Source organism: Argopecten irradians, chromosome 3, assembly GCF_041381155.1.
Source record: "Argopecten irradians isolate NY chromosome 3, Ai_NY, whole genome shotgun sequence".
NCBI classification, from domain to species: Eukaryota; Metazoa; Mollusca; class Bivalvia; order Pectinida; family Pectinidae; genus Argopecten; species Argopecten irradians.
The window spans coordinates 39,663,819-39,686,569 of record NC_091136.1 but is presented as its reverse complement, the minus strand read 5'-3'; the positions used below and the strand labels follow the sequence as shown (position 1 = coordinate 39,686,569).

At 32.5% G+C, this 22,751-nt stretch overlaps 2 protein-coding genes across 3 annotated transcripts in view; one reads left to right on the top strand and one right to left on the bottom strand.

Moving 5' to 3' along the window:
* LOC138318556 (phosphofurin acidic cluster sorting protein 2-like) overlaps positions 1-22,751 on the top strand; it is a 375,127-nt gene that overhangs the window by 193,471 nt on the left and 158,905 nt on the right. The gene's annotated exons all lie outside the window — the stretch shown is intronic.
* The window catches only part of LOC138318553 (mirror-image polydactyly gene 1 protein-like), a 34,660-nt gene continuing 26,713 nt past the window's right edge, over positions 14,805-22,751 (bottom strand). For both annotated transcript variants that reach the window (XM_069261011.1, XM_069261010.1), the window contains exons 10-12: positions 19,285-19,379; positions 16,289-16,510; positions 14,805-16,118 (exon numbers count right to left, since the gene is read on the bottom strand). In XM_069261011.1, coding sequence (XP_069117112.1) covers positions 16,028-16,118; positions 16,289-16,510; positions 19,285-19,379 — 408 coding nt within the window. In that variant the 3' untranslated portion in view covers positions 14,805-16,027. The remainder of the gene's footprint in view (positions 16,119-16,288; positions 16,511-19,284; positions 19,380-22,751) is intronic.

The window sequence follows — 22,751 nt, the reverse complement described above, 5'->3', positions numbered from 1 at the left end:
AGGTTCCCGTAATTAAAGTACATGCATTATATTTAGAGTAGATGCGAAGATAACGAGACCAAATGGGTTGGACAGGCGTTATTGATCATAAATACAGTTATGTTACAGTCATGAACTTTCGTAAAAAAAGAAAATATAAATACATGAAAAAAACATGCTCTGAAATATTTGTACAGTCGTAATGGTGTATTTACTTCTTTTTTCTCAAATTAGGAGACCATTTCATGCAACAAAACAAAACAATTGGCTTTGTTTTGATTATCATTATTTCGCTAGTCGAGAAAGTTTTTTGATAAAATGACGGAACAATAAAATCACTTATTTGTTATTTTAAACTCCAATGATTTGCTAAAACTAAATGAATACTGTATGACGACTAATCTTTGAATTACTAAAACACAAGAAAAATATTTACCCTCGTTAAAGAAATCTCGGTATATTAGAGAAAATGGCCAGCATGGGAACGTGTTGTTATCCCCAGTGTACACATCTAGTTTGTATCTGAATGGTGTTATAATGATCAAAAGGTAATGGCCGACAACTCACAGCGTCATATCGCACCTCGCAACCTATTCTCGTAACTTTCCGTAATACCGCTGGCGAGGTGTCGTAAAAAGGAGAAATCTTCTTGAATCGCGAGAATATATCCGATTAGAAATACATTCCTAATATATATATTCTGATTTTAACCAGGATTTGGGTTGACTTCTTATTTTTTTTTTTTTTTTTTTTTTTTTTTTTAATTTTATGACCCTCACCTCAGAGGCTAAAAATGAAGCACCCAAAGGTACAGTATTCGCCAAGGTGATGTTATGGGTACGTTAAACTTCACTCTAATGTCGTTAAAGGCTGGGACATGCGTTTGTAGATTTGCTTTTTAAAACAAGCCTACTTCTTGATAGAAATTATCTAAATAATTTCTTTATTTCCAAGACGACTTTATTTCGCGCTTTCATACTTAACTTTTTCACTGCGGGTTTTTTATTTCTGTTTTACCAATTCCAATCACACATGAAATACGCGAATTTAGTCGTATACATGTAAGGATTAGTTGGCTACCACTGTGTAGATTTCTAGACTGCACTCATAAACACAATAGCTTGAATCCTACAGAGGACTAGAAAAACTAGGACAGTCAATCATGTTTAGAACGCAACATACAGACAATAACTGTTCGATACTGCAGACATTAAAATGGTGTTTCACTCTTAAGTCATTTATCATTTTAAGTTTAAGTCATTAATCGTGTCCGACTTATTTGAAAAATGGTGCTTCCTTTCGATAGTTTTAATAACGCCTTAACTTCAAGGTCAGTTCAATATCTCTGTTAAAAAACGAGAATGGAGTGATGATAAATGTATCGACCAAGTCCTGAATGACGAAAGATATATTTCTAGAGAAGGAGGTACATTCATTAGTGATCGAGCATTTGTGACAACTGTATGTGAAATCAACATATGGTGATAAGTAAAGTTACTCTTGTTTGGTTTATAATGTTTGATATAAATGGTAAACACTGAAAAGCAGTACGTGAATGGGTCGGAGTGGAGTTTTCGATATTTACATCGGCACATTCGTGTATTTTGGGCGATTATTTTCCCATGTTGTTTTCAGTGTATTCATAATTGTTCATTGCATGTTTTTATTTGCATATCACCTTAGTAACAGAAGAAAACAAATCATAGGGCTTCTTCATTCTTTTGACTGGAATACTTTTAATTATATATGTACTGATTCATATTTATTTATCTATTTATTTATTTTTTATTTATTTACGTCGTTTGTATATTTTGACTTCTTTATCATATTTCAGATAGAGATAAATAGATAGATAGGATTTCTTTGTTTCCTCTTGTTAGAGATTTACATCAATCCTATCTTTTGTTTACGTCAAATCAAAACAACAAAGTATATACAAAATCATAGAAGAATGTCATCTGTGAGATCATTGCAGGCACCAGGTCAGCAATATTCACCACCATCAAAGCCCACTTTTTGTGGTCCGTATAAAGTTACATTGTCTTTCGTCTGAACTCTAACAATACATCGCGACTTTTGAATAGTGAAGGACACTGAACGAGAAAATGAACCGTTATATTATCAGTTTCTTGGCTTACATATTTTACATGTCACTGGGTTTTTTTTTTTCTTATAACGGTATTATAATTTTACCAGTTCGCCAAGCTTTCATGTATATTTGGGATATTCTAGACTCAATAGTCACATCGGGTTAGGACCAGTACTTCATTCCATATATGGCATAGTCCAGTGGGTTAGGACCAGTACTTCATTCCATACATGGCATAGTCCAGTGGGTTAGGACCAGTACTTCATTCCATATATGGCATAGCCACAGCAGGTTAGGACCAGTACTTCATTCCATATATGGCATAGTCCAGTGGGTTAGGACCAGTACTTCATTCCATATATGGCATAGCCACAGCAGGTTAGGACCAGTACTTCATTCCATATATGGCATAGTCCAGCGGGTTAGGACCAGTGCTTCATTCCATATATGGCATAGTCCAGTGGGTTAGGACCAGTACTTCATTCCATATATGGCATAGTCCAGCGGGTTAGGACCAGTACTTCATTCCATATATGGCATAGTCCAGCGGGTTAGGACCAGTACTTCATTCCATATATGGAATAGTCACAGCGGGTTAGGACCAGTACTTCATTCCATATATGGCATAGTCCAGCGGGTTAGGACCAGTACTTCATTCCATATATGGCATAGTCCAGTGGGTTAGGACCAGTACTTCATTCCATATATTAGGCATAGTCCAGCGTGTTAGGACCAGTACTTCATTCCATATATGGCATAGTCCAGTGGGTTAGGACCAGTACTTCATTCTATATACGGCATAATGCCATGTACTTTTTTTGGGGATGCAATTAATTATATTCAATACTTTTATCTTGAAGTAAAAAAAGAAATTTTCAGTGGTGGTAATGGTGTACATTAAGTAACTTTTGTAACTAAGGAAAATACTGATTCGTCTGCTCCCGTTTTGATAGAGAATCTTTAGCAACCGTGGAATGGTATTTTAGTATTCTGAACGTATACCTGCATTGATCTACTGATATTACTTTTGATATTTGGCTCCCATACTTGATTTATAAATATTATTTACTGATGGAAGATGGGGTCTCGGAAAGTAACTATGTCCGGAGAATATACTAGTAGTGACTAGTGGTAAATGATGAAAGAAGATCGACATCAAATCTCCTGTCTGGAAATGGAACGCAATTCCTCACCATTTGGCGACACCCAGATTTTAATTATTCTTGGAATCGAGCACCTGTCATATCGGTCACTGCTTGAGGAATCCGTACTGCTTGGCGCTGTGGACCTCGTCACCAGCAGCTGTGTGTTGGGCAGGTTAGACCAACTTGTTTGCCATTTCTCAAGTTTCCGGTGCCACGAGAGTCGGCGGGGCGATACATAATCGAATGGTGTGGTCTGCAAGATTCATCTTCCGCATCACAACCATCAGTGAGCGTGTATTACACGATTCTAGTTAATTTGGATGTCAAAATTAGTTTTAATATCCGCCGCACAACAGTTGAACTTGCTGGAACACATCCGTCGTAGAGACGAATCGCTGGCAGTTATCTCATATCACAGAGAAAGATTTGTCAACTTCGCGCGTTATAAAATGGATATTCGGGAAATGTTGTTTTCAGAGACCATTTGAATAAAGTGAATTTATGTAAAAAAATGCATAAAAGTATACATTATGTCATTAAAGTGTTTTCAATGAATACGATTGATATTACTATTAAAGCGTTTCAACGGTCGGGATCATACTAACATGGCGACACGAAACAAACGCAGCAATCAAGATGAGCATGACGATCAAGCCCGCGGTTATCTTTTTATCTTATCGAGTAAATCACGAAAAAATATGAATCCAACTCCGTCATTACTGAGCTTACAACACACAATTAGAGCTCCATCTTTGTTGCTATCACAGGTAGTTGCCGCGGGGTCGTCGGTACTTAATCAGTGCCCACAAATTTCATTTAGAGCGATAAAAATAATACTTTTCCAATCAAGTTATCAAAAAAACGCCTTCCCTGAGGGAATGACAATTGGTAGCGCGTGGAAAATGCGCGAGACCAGCTCGCTACTCAGCTGTTATTGGGCGCTGTATTAAATCGTCTAAGTTAGATGGAGCTGTGTTAAGCAACCAATCAATACTCGATCTTTGAAGTGTACAGACGAGCGCGCATCGCCTGTCAAAACGCCCCATGGGAAACAAACAAAGCAACGCAAAATATGGGATTTATTAAAACAGTTAAGATAACTGTGTTCCTGTGTGATTTTCGTAGTCCATGGGGACAATTGTCATGGAATACCGTTATTTATCACTGAAATGGTCAGAATGCCTAGGAATGAATTGGCTTTTCATTGGTTAAAGCCTATCGGATCATGTTTCATGACGTCACAAATGGTATTTTCGCACCTGTAAATGTATTAGCAAGACAATAATGACGATTTAAGTACAACATTTCATCATTTCTGATAATCAAAAACGTTGTTCTAATGATCATGTATAAAGCACTTGGCATAATCAGTTGACATCATTAACACATATTTATCACGTACTCCAATATTAAAGTACATTACATGTATATCATTTGACAGAGTCTCAGAAACACAAGTGATGAAGGAAGACATTTCATGACTATCCGGGCTTCAAAGTCATGATCTACGTCACCAAATCGCCCGCCACATCCACACATCCTCGTCACTTTATACTTGATAGCATTTTTTCTTGTATTTCAAGCACAGTGTCACAAAACTGTGAGGGACATTCAGGTGGCCCGATAGTCCGCTAACCTACCTATATTATTAGCTTTTTTTTTTTTTTTTTTTTTGTCTAATATATATATATTAGGCAAAAAATGAATAAATAAGGTTTAGCTGATTAGAAGTTCGACTGACCTAGGTTTATGCTTTGTAAATATTTAAGCAGATGTTTGTCGATGTTCATTTTTTCCGAGGGAAACCATTTAAACCAGAATTTTTCTTCAATTTTTAGTTCAAAAATTCTTATTATAATTACACAACAATTATGAATTGTTCATTTAAATTTTCACACCTTACATCCGTAGTGATGTTTTCCTATGCTTCTTCTACAGCGCCTGTGTAAATTACAATTTTACATAAATTTAAAACTATTACAAAATATTTGTTCTCAATCAATTTAACCTGATAATTCTTTTATTCAAAAAAATCATTATTCTGTCTATGACTGAATATATGTGATCAAAGATTATGTTCAGTGGTTACCAGAAGTAAATTAACACAATATGCTTCTCATTTTAGTATTACATATAAAAGAGACCCACATGACCTTCCCTTATCAGCATGTAACCACCTTCTATCATTCCCGCTTTTACTACGAATCCTACATTTTTTCACCGTTTTGCCAGGCTACCTGTGTAAGTCAGTCGTTGACGATAAATATCACAAGGTCTTCGATTTCCGGAATTCTCTGATTTCGGTCTGGTTCTATTTTCACATTATTAGATAAAGTATCAAGCATAATGTTCTTATCAATATAGTGTGCGACTTGAATCGAATTTCTTATATCAGACATTCCTTTACGAATTTCAATTAAGAAAACCAGACAGTAGATCATAACTAATCGTTACTGTTTATTTATGAATCCTCATTTAAAGATGCTCCACCGGTCACAGAGCATAAATGGTATTCATGATTTGAACAATAATTTATGTTTAATAAATGCCCAATATTAACACAAAAAATAATATAATATAATTTATTTCCCCTTTCGTGCATGCGCAATCAGTACCTCATTCCATATAGGATATAGTGCCGCAGAATTTTTTCGGGATGCAATTAATTATTTTTCATATTTTTAACTTGAATCAAAATTAAAAGATCAAACTTTTCAATGGTGGTAATGGTGTAATGTACGTTACTTTTGTAACTCGAAAAAATACTAAATCGTCTGCTCCTGTTTTTGATTGTAAAAAAAAATAATTTGTCAGCGGTGGAGCATCTTTAACTCGAATGCTCTTAACTCGAATCATAGCACCGGTGCGCCTATTTCGAGATTACGAAGTTCACTTAATCTCTGCGCATATATACTACATATGTCTGATTCAGAGAACTAAATCGTGACGTCATATAATGGAAGTATTCCGACACAGCAATTAAAAAATGCCGTTACGTACATCCGCGTAACATGAAATGTTTACAAACTACTTGTATATGTTTATCCAGATTTTCAAGAGTGAGGTTACACATAATGGTTATGCCAGAATCAGATTTTACCGCGGTCCTGTGGAAAATAACATCTCGATCAAATATCCTATGTCACGTGACTAGCGCTGAATGGACCGGAAGTAGACCTGTGTGTGCTAATGTGTCGTCAGATTGGGTAAACAAAGTCCTCTTAGGCTACGAGCACCCTTAATGGAAAACAAACATGTAAACAAAGCACGTGATGAAATTTCGGACCCTTTTACCCGAAATAGAGAAGGTGGTATGAAAAGGTGTCGAGTCTTTCAAATCTCAAAGCAGATCTTCACTTTGGTGTTATTTCTAAGTTTGTCCAAAGTTTTAAAACGTCCCCTAACAAGGTCTGCCGACATGTTTGCCTTGTCCATAATTCGGCTGTGTCGGTCAACACTGGAGAAATACTCCACTTTTGTGTCCACGTAATACGACCCTGGTCATCTCGGACATGTGTCTGGACACCCAAGCTGGTCAGGAATGACAGGCAATGTGTTGGAGAAAATAAAATAAAGCTTCTAATTAAAAACAATGTAAAATGCATGCCAATTCAAGTGATGCACATTTTTTTCTTCTTCTACGTTTTGTATGTCATATGCAGTTGATGTTATTTTTATCGAACTTTCAGCAAAATTCCCATACATCATATACAGTACATGTAAGATGTACTTTTATCTCTTTGAAAAAGTTCGCCCAAATAGAATTGTTTTCTAGTTTCATTTTTGAAATATCACCAGGCATACTGTCCCCACTGCTACTGCTAATGCCTATCAACAATAGAATCGTTACACTAATAGCGCGGGATACAGCGTAAACGATAACTTTGGATCTACATGTTAGGTATTTTGCGCATTCTACTTCTGAAATATCATTCGGATCACTTTCATGAATGTATATATCAACTATGCAAATATTTGAACTGTTCTAGAAAAAAAACCAAAACAAAAAAAAAACAGAAAATATCTCCGTTTTGTCAGAGATTTAAATGGCATATTTAAATCTCTGTTTTTGTGAACTAAAGGAAGAGTATTACCTATTATTAACTAATTCATATATACTATTGATTTATATACTTTAAATAATATGATTATTTATGGAATGAAGACACATGTTTACGTACCGTATGTACTTTATGTTTCAGGTTGATCAATGAAGGATCGGAAAGTATACGTAAATGATACCGGTGTGTATATTGGCACGGTTAGCAAAAATTTATATTTATATACGATAATGATAATAACAATAGTATACACGGTAAACCGGGAATAATTCGCTGAAATCATCCGTGGGCTGCTCAACAATGAATTCACACACACCCATACACTATAGAGTCAACAGAAATATCTAGTTAGATCACTTACTTTAGTGATAACTAATATGTTTCCAACTCAAAAATCGCCACAAAAATAAACATTTCCAACCCCACTTCCTCTTCACTCAACTGGATTGAGTTATCTGAATTAAATTATAAGCATTATTCTCAATATCTTTTGGGCTTTGCGTATATGAAGAATGTCCTTCCGTTTTTTTGTCTATGACTTCATACCCCCAAAATACATTGAGGATAATGCTTAAATTATGTACTGATTACATCGGGTTTCCTCTTTTTACAAATACGACACAAACTAATTCTACCGATCATTTACGGAGGCTCTATAACGGTGTGTACCATATTAATGAACAAGAAACCCAAGTTATTGTTAAATTTGTATTTACCATATTAATGAACAAGAAACCCAACAGTTATTGTTAAATTTGTATTTACCATATTAATGAACAAGAAACCCAACAGTAATTGTTAAATTTGTATTTACCATATTAATGAACAAGAAACCCAACAGTAATTGTTAAATTTGTATTTACCATATTAATGAACAAGAAACCCAACAGTAATTGTTAAATTTGTATTTACCATATTAATGAACAAGAAACCCAACAGTAATTGTTTAAATTGTATTTACCATATTAATGAACAAGAAACCCAACAGTAATTGTTAAATTTGTATTTACCATATTAATGAACAAGAAACCCAACAGTAATTGTTTAAATTGTATTTACCATATTAATGAACAAGAAACCCAACAGTAATTGTTAAATTTGTATTTACCATATTAATGAACAAGAAACCCAACAGTAATTGTTAAATTTGTATTTACCATATTAAAGTGAATAGTCGGGCAAAGAAAACCAGTCTAAATGCGTTCATTGGCCTTCCAAAAGTTCTCACATATTAATACGACAGCCAAGTTCTGCTTACGTTTCCCAGTTCTGACCATTTAAGTAAAGGAAAGTTGAAAGCATTGAAAGCGAGGCTGCGTGTAAATGTAATTACGGACATAGTCAGCCGGGAGGACGTTTTAGGATTCCTATAATTTAAATTAATTTCTTCGTACGCAGACAGATTTTGGCGAGAGATTTTATTTTTCTATTTCATAAGAAATTATACTGGATACATTCACACCATTTTTACCGACTTTAGCCATCCTTGCCCGACTGTTCACTTTAATGAACAAGAAATCCAACAATAATTGTTAAATTTGTATTTACCATATTAATGAACAAGAAACCCAACAGTAATTGTTAAATTTGTATTTACCATATTAATGAACAAGAAACCCACAGTAATGTTAATTGTATTTACCATATTAATGAACAAGAAACCCAACAGTAATTGTTAAATTTGTATTTACCATATTAATGAACAAGAAACCCAACAGTAATTGTTAAATTTGTATTTACCATATTAATGAACAAGAAACCCAACAGTTATTGTTAAATTTGTATTTACCATATTAATGAACAAGAAACCCAACAGTTATTGTTAAATTTGTATTTACCATATTAATGAACAAGAAACCCAACAGTTATTGTTAAATTTGTATTTACCATATTAATGAACAAGAAACCCAACAGTAATTGTTAAATTTGTATTTACCATATTAATGAACAAGAAACCCAACAGTAATTGTTAAATTTGTATTTACCATATTAATGAACAAGAAACCCAACAGTAATTGTTAAATTTGTGTTTACCATATTAATGAACAAGAAATCCAACAGTAATTGTTAAATTTGTATTTACCATATTAATGAACAAGAAACCCAAGTTATTGTTAAATTTGTATTTACCATATTAATGAACAAGAAACCCAAGTTATTGTTAAATTTGTATTTACCATATTAATGAACAAGAAACCCAACAGTTATTGTTAAATTTGTATTTACCATATTAATGAACAAGAAACCCAAGTTATTGTTAAATTTGTATTTACCATATTAATGAACAAGAAACCCAACAGTTATTGTTAAATTTGTATTTACCATATTAATGAACAAGAAATCCAACAGTAATTGTTAAATTTGTGTTTACCATATTAATGAACAAGAAACCCAACAGTAATTGATTAAATTTGTATTTACCATATTAATGAACAAGAAACCCAACAGTAATTGTTAAATTTGTATTTACCATATTAATGAACAAGAAACCCAACAGTAATTGTTAAATTTGTATTTACCATATTAATGAACAAGAAACCCAACAGTAATTGTTAAATTTGTATTTACCATATTAATGAACAAGAAACCCAACAGTAATTGTTAAATTTGTATTTACCATATTAATGAACAAGAAACCCAACAGTAATTGTTAAATTTGTATTTACCATATTAATGAACAAGAAACCCAACAGTAATTGTTAAATTTGTATTTACCATATTAATGAACAAGAAACCCAACAGTAATTGTTAAATTTGTATTTACCATATTAATGAACAAGAAACCCAACAGTAATTGTTTAAATTGTATTTACCATATTAATGAACAAGAAACCCAACAGTAATTGTTAAATTTGTATTTACCATATTAATGAACAAGAAACCCAACAGTAATTGTTAAATTTGTATTTACCATATTAATGAACAAGAAACCCAACAGTAATTGTTAAATTTGTATTTACCATATTAATGAACAAGAAACCCAACAGTAATTGTTAAATTTGTATTTACCATATTAATGAACAAGAAACCCAACAGTAATTGTTAAATTTGTATTTACCATATTAATGAACAAGAAACCCAACAGTAATTGTTAAATTTGTATTTACCATATTAATGAACAAGAAATCCAACAGTTATTGTTAAATTTGTATTTACCATATTAATGAACAAGAAACCCAACAGTAATTGTTAAATTTGTATTTACCATATTAATGAACAAGAAACCCAACAGTAATTGTTAAATTTGTATTTACCATATTAATGAACAAGAAATCCAACAGGAATTGTTAAATTTGTATTTATTTGTATATGAGTCAATAACAACAACAGTTTGTGGGACGGGATTGAATGACTTACATAATTATTATATATCACACTCGTTTGTAGAATTTGACAATAGATATCAAATAGACAATATATGGTAATTAATGTGTAGGAAAACAAATACAATTTGTTGTAAATTACAAATCATACAGTAATAGTTCAATGGAATGTCTGAAAGTTTTCTTTAACAAGGAAAAGGCTCTATAGCTCTGTAACTGGGATGTAAGATAAAACATTTCTCTGAATGTGGTACAAAATCTGAACTTGTGCTCATCATTAAATAAGCATCGTTTATGTATAAAGACCACCTGCTTTCATGTAATAACAACCACTTCCTTTGGATTCAAAATGGCCAATTGCAACAAACATTTATCCAAGTATATTAACCACTAGACTACAAAGACAATTTGTAATAGTTCTTTAGTTGGTCTTTATAGACAGGTTTTTGACTGTAGATACATTCTTTGGTTGGTCTTTATAGACAGGTTTTTGACTGTAGATACATTCTTTGGTTGGTCTTTATAGACAGGTTTTTGACTGTAGATACATTAAATTATCAACATGAACTGTTAGCGTACCATCAATATGTCTTTATAGACAGGTTTTTGACTGTAGATACATTCTTTGGTTGGTCTTTTTAGACAGGTTTTTGACTGTAGATACATTGAATTATCAACATCAATATGTCTTTATAGACAAGTTTTTTGACTGTAGATACATTTATCTATCAACAAGAACTGTTAGTCTACCATCAATATGTCTTTAATATTGTAGCCTATACTGCAATACACAAATATTGACCATTGTTCAGAAATCTGCCCCTCAGTACAAAACCCTGTGTTGACATGGACATTTTGCCAAGTTCCTGTGCTATAGCCAGACATCTGTTTTGTGAATATATTTTGGCATTAGTGAACATAACCTTGTATATATTAAACATGATATATTTTCTTCTGACAGAAATACAAAACACAGGAACTTGGAAAAAATATTCCATCTCAGTAATTAAATGTATGCAATTTATGAGGACAAGGAATATTTATGAGGACAAGGAATAGATATTTGTGTCAAGTCCCTGTGACATCAACATGAACGCTTGCATATAAATATGGTCTGACTTTCCACAGTTTTCAATGGCTTAAATCTTATGTAGAGTCTGATATTTTTTAGTTATTACACAATGTTTAAATGTTTAGAAATCTTAAGTTCATATTTTCTTGTTATATTAACAGTTACTAGCCTAGGGTACATGTAATGACAATTCCAAGGACTTTTGATTCAGTCAATGGAACTTGTTTCAAACTATATCCTGGGTCAATATTTGGTTTTACCAGGTTAGCATAAAAGTATATTAACCTCCCAAAGATTAATAGCTAATAAATATTGCATAGAACACATGAAGAATGTGAAATTTAAAGCTTAGCACCAAACAGCTGTCCTGACAAGTACTGATGTATTTTGGTGAATTTGGATAGTAGGTATTCATTATACAGTGACACCCGTCTCCTATATTGTTCCCTGTACTGTGAAACCTGTCTTCACTGACAATGGGACAATGGATTAAACAAAATTATGAAATATGTAACCATATTCAGAAGGAAAATGTCATACTCTACAGTCATTATCAACACTGACTTTACTGACCACTGCCCTCAAGGACCTCTGAATTTACCAGCCACTGTTTTCACCAACCACTGACTTTACTGACCACTGCCCTCAAGGACTTCAGAATTTATCAGCCACTGTTTTCACCAACCACTGACTTTACTGACCACTGCTTTCAAGGACCTCTGAATTTATCAGCCACTGTTTTCACCAACCACTGCCTTCAAGGACCTCTGACTTTACCAGCCACTGTTTTCGCCAACCACTGACTTTACTGACCAATGACTTATGTATAATTGCCAGTCACGGACCTTACTGACCCCTGTTAACTGACTACTGACCAATGGCTTATATATATAATTACCAGTCACTGAGTTAACTGACCACTGTCTTTATCAACCACACACTTCAAACCTTCCTACATGACACATAAATTTCATTGAAACAAAATATAGTTCCAGACTAAAACTAAAACTTGTGCATAACATTGTAAAACATTATGACTTGATGTCCAATTTAATATGATAACATTTACAAAGGAAAAGCACTTTAAGGACACAATCATGATCTTTCTCCTAATTCTCTTTTAAATATTAGTATAATATACTAATAATAGTATTAATATAACTGTTTATAGGTTTGTAGCTCTTCTATCTCTACAAAATTAGTTAGCCTGATTATAATTTGATTATAACACCAATCACCAAATGTTATATTATAAATACCTACAGATAAAACTGATGTCAAGCCAAGACAATGTCACTATCTGATAAGTGCAGCTACAATACATGTATATCATGATCATATCTCTAATACAACTGAACCTTGTTTCCCACCACCAGCTACATGTACAATACACTGGTATCTTTATCATACCAACAGATAGTCACCATATCCCTCTATTAAGCCCAATGTATCTGACCCAATTAGCACCCAGGGGACCAAAACAATTAGAAAATTCTGAGGGATGGTTCTTAAGACCAGAAAAGACCAAAGGTTATGAAACTGAACAAAAATAAATTAAGATAATCCACAAAAATGAATAGTGAACAAGTAACCATAAGCTTCTTTGTTGATATTGGTTTTCCCCAGACATAAACATATATTATAGATAATGAATACTTGGGGCGGTACTTGAAAATTGGGCATGATAAAGGGAAGGATAAGGGAAAGGTGTGCCTGCCTAAATTAAAGGTCAAAGTTTCTTATGGTTTAGAATATAGTAATTTCATACAGCTTGCAACTCATGCAGCGAAAATAATCACAGGCAAATAAATTGGTCCTGATTATAGCTTATCCTCTACTCTTGAGACAATGGTAAATTAATGGCTTCTTTAGGATAAAGAACTGCTCAAAATCAAAATAAACAGAAAACAGTTCTGTTAATCTCTCACCTTGTTGGTAGCTGATGGCTACTTCGTCAGTTGTTTAAATTCCATTGATTTTATACATCTTAATAATTATACATTGTGCTAGATAATGATATACATGTACATATTTGGCCCTGTGGTTAAATCAGAAGTATTTCAGAAAATGTCATTCCTTCCTTCGTCACATGTATTACACTATTACTGTTAGTAAGTAAATATTTATACCTAGGTATGCTCTATATATTCATATATCTATAAATATTTATATAAGTCGATATTATATATTAATTTATTATCATACATACACATTTTATAATTATTTGGTTATTAACATACATATGCAATTTCATACGTAACAATGACAAAAATAAAATATGTGTAGATAGTGAAAGTATAGGTAAAATAAGTTAACGAGGAAATATAAAGTATATAGTGTAATTGCTATAGGATGGTTATGACTATACAGACACACCTTGTCATCTTCAACTCTTCAAAAATTAAGATTCAAAATCACCATTTTTAAAAGTGTTTCCATGGTCGCAAGCAAACTTGTTTTATACTGAACATTTAAACTAATATATTTCCAATCCTCAGACAACTAAAAGATTGTTGACCATGTATGATCTCACTGAATCCAAGATAACAAGGTCTGTCTCTATATGGAAAAGGAATGGCACAATAAGAGGAAAGTAAAGGTTTTGTAGTACATAAATAGTGTTATTGCTAAAACAATAAAGATTTTTATATATGTAATAAATCATTTTGTAAACAAAATATCTACAATCTAAAATTTTCACAATATAATATCAACAATCTTAAACATCACAGAAAACAAGGAATGGTTGAAAATTGTCATTGAAATTAAATAGAGTAATCTGCCCATGTGAGAATAAGTCGCTTTAATAAGACATTGGTTTACACATGAGAGAATTACACTGCCTTCTCATGATGTATGATGTAATACCCACAAATTGATGACATAACAAGCAATATGTTTTGGAACAAAAGCAGTCTACTTGTGTTCCTTTGATTTCTTTTCTTATTCTGCTTATTACTAAATTGATGTTTTTTCACCCTTTATTTAATTTAGATGATGATTACCTTTCAAAGTGTTTGAGTAAATAGCAATCTGACAATCACAAAAAGCTTAATACCTTTATATTTTTACATCCTTCTCTGGTATGCTTATTTTCTGGAATGTATCAATAAAATATTCATTTCAAAGCACTAAAATATTCAAATAATAAGCATTTTCTTATGAAGACTCTAGAGTAATCATTATAATTTAGTTTAGCAATTAGAAACAATAATTGCATAAATAAGTGAAATATCAGAAATAAATTATGCAAATCATTGCACATAGTTAGAGTAAATGTAATGCCATTGGTTGTACAATCACCATGGAAATCTGAAGATCGTTAAAATGATACGGCGATGAAATAAGTAAACAGCTTCAGGAATATATGACAACATATAGAGATAGTTGTTTTATACGAAGCCAAATACTGAACCAATTCACTGATATGTAAATGATCACAGTTTGGTATGTAAAAACATATTTTGTAGAAGCACATGATAATTATATATGTAGTATAAGAAACAATTTTGGACATCTGAAAATAAACCTTTCAAATGCATTATGGCATATGTATTGCATTAGAAGAGACAGGTAAAAGAAGAGTTTAGTACGTAAATTAAGTTCAATTCAATTGCATTCATAGCGTTATATAAACAAAATATCACCATCATATTGTGATAAATATTTCATAGTATATATTACGCCTTAAAGAAAAATAATTAAAATGAACTCACATAATGGATGTAAATAGAACAAACTATTTAGATAAAGCAATAATAAATATATATATATGTGTATAGACATGCAGATATTTTCTTATTCACTCTCTCTTTCACTCAAACAAAAACAGTCTCACAAAATAAAAGAGACAGAAATAGAGGATTAGGTTAAAATTCACTTTCTCTTTCACTCAAACAAAAACAACCTTACTAAGCAAAAGAGACAGAAATATGGGGTTTCTTTCTGAATATATAAATATATGTATAACCAAACTATTAATAGTAAATTATTCATTGTTAAATTGAACACTTGAGACACTGTATTACTGGCAAAATGAACAAAGTCTACAATGCATCACCTAGGTAATTTGTAAAAGAAAACCAAACAACCAGGTATTGAGTATATGGAAACAGAAAACTCTTTGGTTAAAATATTATCATAAATCATGTGTTTACACTTCACCTAGCAGGCTGCCTTCCTGATGTAACCTTATTCAGTTTATAAAAGTTAATTAATAATGATCAGAAGTTGTGAAAAAATTTTGACTTCATGTGTAATTTTTCCAATCAAATATTTGTCATCTAAAAAGAATGTAAATTTTAAGGAACTTCCAATCAAAATATAAATTTCATATTTTTAGAAGAAGGATGTACATTTCAAGTCAACTGAGCGTTAGCCTGGTCCTCTTCTCTCTCTAACTCTAGGCCTTTCAGCTTCCGACGCAGGATATCTACCAGTCTCTCCAACCTAAATAACAAGCAAATAAAGTCTTAAAGTTTCTAAAAGAAAACTATATATGGTTATAAGTCAATCAAAATAGGAGTTAGAATATCAATTGATATAATAATTTGTGTATAATCAGTCAATGAGGAGGTAGCTCTATTGATAGAAGAATGGAAACAGAAAAAGCTACTTACTTCACAATCTTGTTCTTGCTCTCCTGATGAGCATGCTCCAACTTTTGAAGGTCTGCCTCCAACTGGATATTTTCATGCTCAGCCTCCCGGAGTTGTGCCATACTGGTATTGCTCTCCTTTTTCTCCTGGTTTCCCTCTCCACCGCTATCTCCCAGCTTTGAATTGCCACTCTGGAAAGTGTTCAGCTGATCACAGGAGTCTTGTGATAGAGATTTGTGAAGACTGAAAAGTAAAAACTGACCATGAAAACAATTTCTTTATTGAAACAGTTTTAAAAGAGCCTACACTAGTGGACATTAAACATGTATACTTATAGCTTAATTAATCTTTTAGAATAATTAATTGCATGCCACTGCTGCAAATCATAGTTGTCTCTCCTTAAAGTGGATTCATAAAAACAATATCATGTACTTTTGTTTGTAAAATCAAAGTCTGAAATAGTCATTTGCTGGTGACGATGCTATAAATATAAATTTTATGACTATTACACCCTCACATACATAGATAAATAGATTTATATAGTCATTTACCTCCTCACAAATAGGATATGCTATAAATAGATTGTGTGGTGATTTGACCTTCACCAATGGGAGATGCTATAAATAGATTGTGTGGTGATTTCTCCCCTCACCAATAGGAGATGCTATAAATAGATTGTGTGGTGATTTCCTCCTAACCAATAGGAGATGTTATAGATAGATTGTGTGGTGATTTTACCCTCACCTATAGAATATGCTATAAATAGATTGTGTGGTGATTTGACCTTCACCAATGGGAGATGCTATAAATAGATTGTGTGGTGATTTTACCCTCACCAATAGGATATGTTATAAATAGATTGTGTGGTGATTTTAATCCTCACCAATAGGAGATGTTATAAATAGATTGTGTGGTGATTTTACCCTCACCAATAGGATTTGTTATAAATAGATTGTGTGGTGATTTTACCCTAACCAATAGGAGATGTTATAAATAAATTGTGTGGTGATTTTACCCTCACCTATAGGATATGTTATAAATAGATTGTGTGGTGATTTTACCCTCACCAATAGGAGATGTTATAAATAGATTGTGTGGTGATTTTACCCTCACCAATAGGAGATGTTATAAATAGATTGTGTGGTGATTTTACCCTCACCTATAGGATATGTTATAAATAGATTGTGTGGTGATTTTACCCTCACCTATAGGATATGTTATAAATAGATTGTGTGGTGATTTTACCCTCACCAATAGGATATGTTATAAATAGATTGTGTGGTGATTTTACCCTCACCAATAGGATATGTTATAAATAGATTGTGTGGTGACTTCACCCTCGCCTATAGGATATGTTATAAATAAATAGATTGTGTGGTGATTTTACCCTCACCAATAGGATATGTTGTAAATAGATTGTGTGGCGACTTCACCCTCGCCTATAGGAGATCTTATAAAAAGATTGTGTGGTGATTTTACCCTCACCTATATGATATGTTATAAATAGATTGTGTAGTGATTTTACCCTCACCAATAGGAGATGTTATGAATAGATTGTGTGGTGTTTTACCCTCACCTATAGGATATGTTATAAATAGATTGTGTGGTGATTTTACCCTCACCAATAGGATATGTTATAAATAGATTGTGTGGTGATTTTACCCTCACCAATAGGATATGTTATAAAAAGATTGTGTGGTGATTTTACCCTCACCTATAGGATATGTTATAAATAGATTGTGTGGTGATTTTACCCTCACCTATAGGATATGTTATAAATAGATTGTGTGGTGATTTTACCCTCACATCTATATGATATGTTATAAATATATTTTTGTGTGGGTGATTTTACCCTCACCAATAGATGTTATAAATAGATTGTTTGGTGATTTTACCGTCACCAATAGGAGATAATATAAATGGATTGTTTTGTGGTGATTTTACCCTCACCAATAGGAGATGTTATAAATAGATTGTGTGGTGATTTTACCCTCACCAATAGGATAATAATATAAATAGATTGTGTGTGTGATTTTACCCTCACCAATAGGAGATAATATAAATAGATTGTGTGGTGATTTTAACCTCACCAATAGGATATGTTATAAATAGATTGTGTGGTGATTTTACCCTAACCTATAGGATATGTTGTAAATAGATTGTGTGGTAATTTTACCCTCACCTATAGGAGATGTTATCAATAGATTGTCAGTGATTTTACCCTCACCTATAGGAGTGTTATAAATAGATTGTGTGGTGATTTTACCCTCACCAATAGGAGATGTTAAAATAGATTGTGTGGTGATTTTACCCTCACCAATAGGAGATGTTACAAATAGATTGTGTGGTGATTTTACCCTCACCAATAGGATATGTTATAAATAGATTGTGTGGTTATTTTACCCTCACCTATAGGAGATGTTATAAATAGATTGTGTGGTGATTTTACCCTCACCAATAGGTAATAATATAAATTAATTGTGTGGTGATGTTACCCTCACCTATAGGATATGTTATAAATAGATTGTGTGGTGATTTTACCCTCACCTATAGGATATGTTATAAATTAATTGTGTGGTGATGTTACCCTCACCTATAGGATATGTTATAAATAGATTGTGTGGTGATTTTACCCTCACCTATAGGAGATGTTATAAATAGATTGTGTGGTGATTTTACCCTCACCTATAGGATATGTTATAAATAGATTGTGTGGTGATTTTACCCTCACCAATAGGAGATAATATAAATAGATTGTGTGGTGATTTTACCCTCACCAATAGGAGATGTTACAAATAGATTGTGTGGTGATTTTACCCTCACCAATAGGATATGTTATAAATAGATTTGTGTGTGTAATTTAACCTCATCTATAGGAGATGCTATAAATAGATTGTGTGATGATTTTTCCTCTCACCTATAGATACTATAAATGTATTTAATAGTGATTTTACCCTAACAGGAGTCACCTATAGTGGATGCTATCAGTAATTACTGTATGGACATTTGCCCCTCACCTGTAATAGATACGAATTGTCATTATCTCGTCCTTGAGCTGTTTAATTTGGGCCAAGGCCATGTCTCTCTCCTGGGTCACAGCAGCAAGTTTGGCCTGAAACAAATGTAAATAATAGATATTATTTCCCGTTGTCTGTAGTCCCCAAAAAATGTAAAGTTCAAGTTATTGTAACAGGTGCAGGATTTTATATTAAATTTAATTACTGCCTCTGTTAGGGATAGAACTTGGGACCTCTGGATCACTTGTGTGAAGCTCAAACAATTGAGCTTAAGAAAAGTTCTCTCTAGACGAGTGATATATTGCAGCTAGTATTGACCAGAGTTACATAATAATTATTTTTTCTATGTTTTCATACTAAATCTGGCTTTTTGATTTACTTTTTTGCATACCATTATCAAAAAAAATTCTGAAAATGGCTTTTTATTTTTTCAAAACCCTGACGGTCGTTATTGTGATGACACAATAGAGACATTAACATTGCATATTGAAAAAGAATCCCTTCAAAAATCACTAGAATGGTATATTTAAACATACTTAATTTTATCAATTAGTTAAGAAAATTAATTATAAGCATTAATGTCATCATTTTTTAATTTCATTGGTTATGAAAAATAAATTATTTGCAAACTTTTGGATTCACACATTTTAAAAACAAAATATTTTTCATACCCCAATGAAATTAAAAAATAGTGATATCAATCCTTAAAAGAAAAGGGGAAAAAACACTGGGGAAAGAAAATCTAGGACTGAGTAACAATATTAACAGTTTTAAATCAAGTTTGTTTTTATTTTCCAACAAAAGTAATCGATACTAAAATCAGGGGTAACAACTCTATATATTTCATGAAACAATTAGACCTTTAGTAGGATGTGACAATGTTTTTATCACAAACACTAATTACTTCTTGTTAATAAAGATTAAAGAAAAAAATAATCAAACATTTACACATTAAAGGAGATTTATGAAATTTAATGGAACAGTCATTCTGTTCTTCCAATTACAGTTTTTGATATCACATCGCTGTCTATATCATGTTGACAGCTTCAATATTTGAAGCTCATGCCAAATCATGCCTATGTGAAATATATATGTAGTAAGTAAAAACTGTTACATGAGCGAATTCACTGGACAACAAGCAAGCTTTCTGTGTTTATAGTAAATATTGTACTGTTATTATCTGGTGTTAGAATGTTGTGGAATACTAACAGCAGATTAAAATTGATCCCCCTTCACTTCAGAGAGCTGTCAGCCAGTCTATTGTTAAGTTGGTGATAAGAAAAAGTCAGAGAAAGGCCAAGGGAGGTAACTCTTTCTAGAGCCTCTAGAGAGGTGTAGATTATCAACACAGGCATACACCACCATGAATGAATATATATATAGGGTAATATAAAAAGAAATTTATTGATAAAATGATACATTAATTGTTTTTTCTCTTTCTTACGATCAGCTAGCAACATTTGGATATAATTCTGATTACTGTTGAGGAGAGTGATGAGCCTGAGGAAATGTGAAATTTTGAATACATTGTATAACCAATATTGCTTTTATCACCTGCAAATGAAATGCGTCTTTGATGACCACAAAAATTATCAATTTCATCACAAGTTTATCACATTTGATTAGCAAAACACTCAAAATATTTTTTCTAGAGAGATTGCAGTAACTACAACAATTTTGTATTTTTGACTAGTATAGAATAAATGCTTTTATTTCACATTTTTTTTAAAATATGTGAATATTTTAAATATGAATTTCTGGATATCAATATAAAGCTTTTAATTTAGACCAAGTAATGGTCAGCCACAACTCTAGGTTGACAGTCCAATCGATACAAGTGGCTCAAGTAGTGACCGCTACCTGGACAACAGTGGACGACTGAAGTAATCTAAAGTCCAGCACACCTAACAGGCCCACTCTAATGAACGTTGTTTGTTTTCACTGGGCTGCTAATAGTCCGTTATGCAAGATCCAGGTAGTATACTTGGTCAGACCGTCGATCTCAAACCTCTTATTTCCACACTAAACCGTCCCCTATTGTCATCGGCAGCCGAGCAGTTTTATGGCTATTAAAAGTTTTATTAATAAAATTCCCACCGACCAGGTTTGATATTAAAGTATGAGTTGGTCACCCGCTGGATATTGGTGCGTACAATATGAGAAATCTCCGCCAGATTTAGGTACGATTAATCACAGGAAATTTCAATAACATTACATATGAAGCAGGAAATTAATAAACAATATTTATTGGGAGTCATAAAGACATTCTATCAGGATACAACAATGAAACCTCCACTGGAAATTTGTTCCTTTCTTCAAGGACCACATCTATAGGTACCCCATAATATTATCATTAAAAAGATAAGTAGTGAAACAAGTTTTTACAACTTATAATGTTCACTAAGTCAAAAGTTTACAACAATATCAATATTATCAATACCACTACCTATTATCTATGATTCATGAAAATGAATGGCAATAAAAAACAACTGAATTACAACCTTGTAGATAATTTGTTTTTTCTTTACTTTTAGTTCCATTTATGGATAAGAACTCAAAGTATGTGTGAAGTATATTGTAAAACTCAAAAAAAATTTTTTTTAGATAATTATTTATCATATCCTTATGCGCGTGTCAATACCATGCTGTAATATTAAGCTGCTATTTTAGAAACTATGTTATTTAAGCAAACCTTATGATTTTTTGTCTTATTTCAGTTTAAATATTATTAATTGTTTAAGCAGGAGATCACCTAATTTAAGTTGGCATCAGCAAAGTTATTTTCAGGTTTATAATCTCATTATCCTAATTAGGTCATTTTAGAGAAGCTGTGCAGTTTGAATAGCTTCCTGAATCCATTTCTTTTAAATGGTTGTGCTTATTCACTCCTCACAAAAATATTGAGCACGAAAATAAGTACATCTACAGAATCCAAAGTCCCTACATAAAGAGGAATATTTGAAGTATAACATCCCCCCTGTGCACCACTGTTCTGGGCCTATGTTACAATATAGACACTAGAAGTCTCTCCACAAAGCAATAATGTTTCCTCACCATTGTGACAGGGTGTAGTAGGACCTCATTAACTATCAGTTGTTTAACTCTCACCATTCTGATAAGAACCAAAATACAAATTTACACAACACAATTTATATAAACACTCGACACTAAACACTGCCTGAATGATAACAAACACTTGATCATTTACCATATCACAACGTACATATATACATTTCTGCAGATAAACCTTTCATTAACTGCAATTCCTTTTTTGCACAGGTCTGAATTGATAACTGCATACACAATGGCTGATAATAGTGTGAAAAAAACCAGACCACCTACAATTCACTGTAGAGTTCATTAAAATGGAATTTTGTCACTTTCCCTGTTGTTATTTTACGTTGGTGATTAGTGATGTCAGATCGTAGTGTTTGTTCATCGTGTTTGCCTACATGATGTTGTTCACA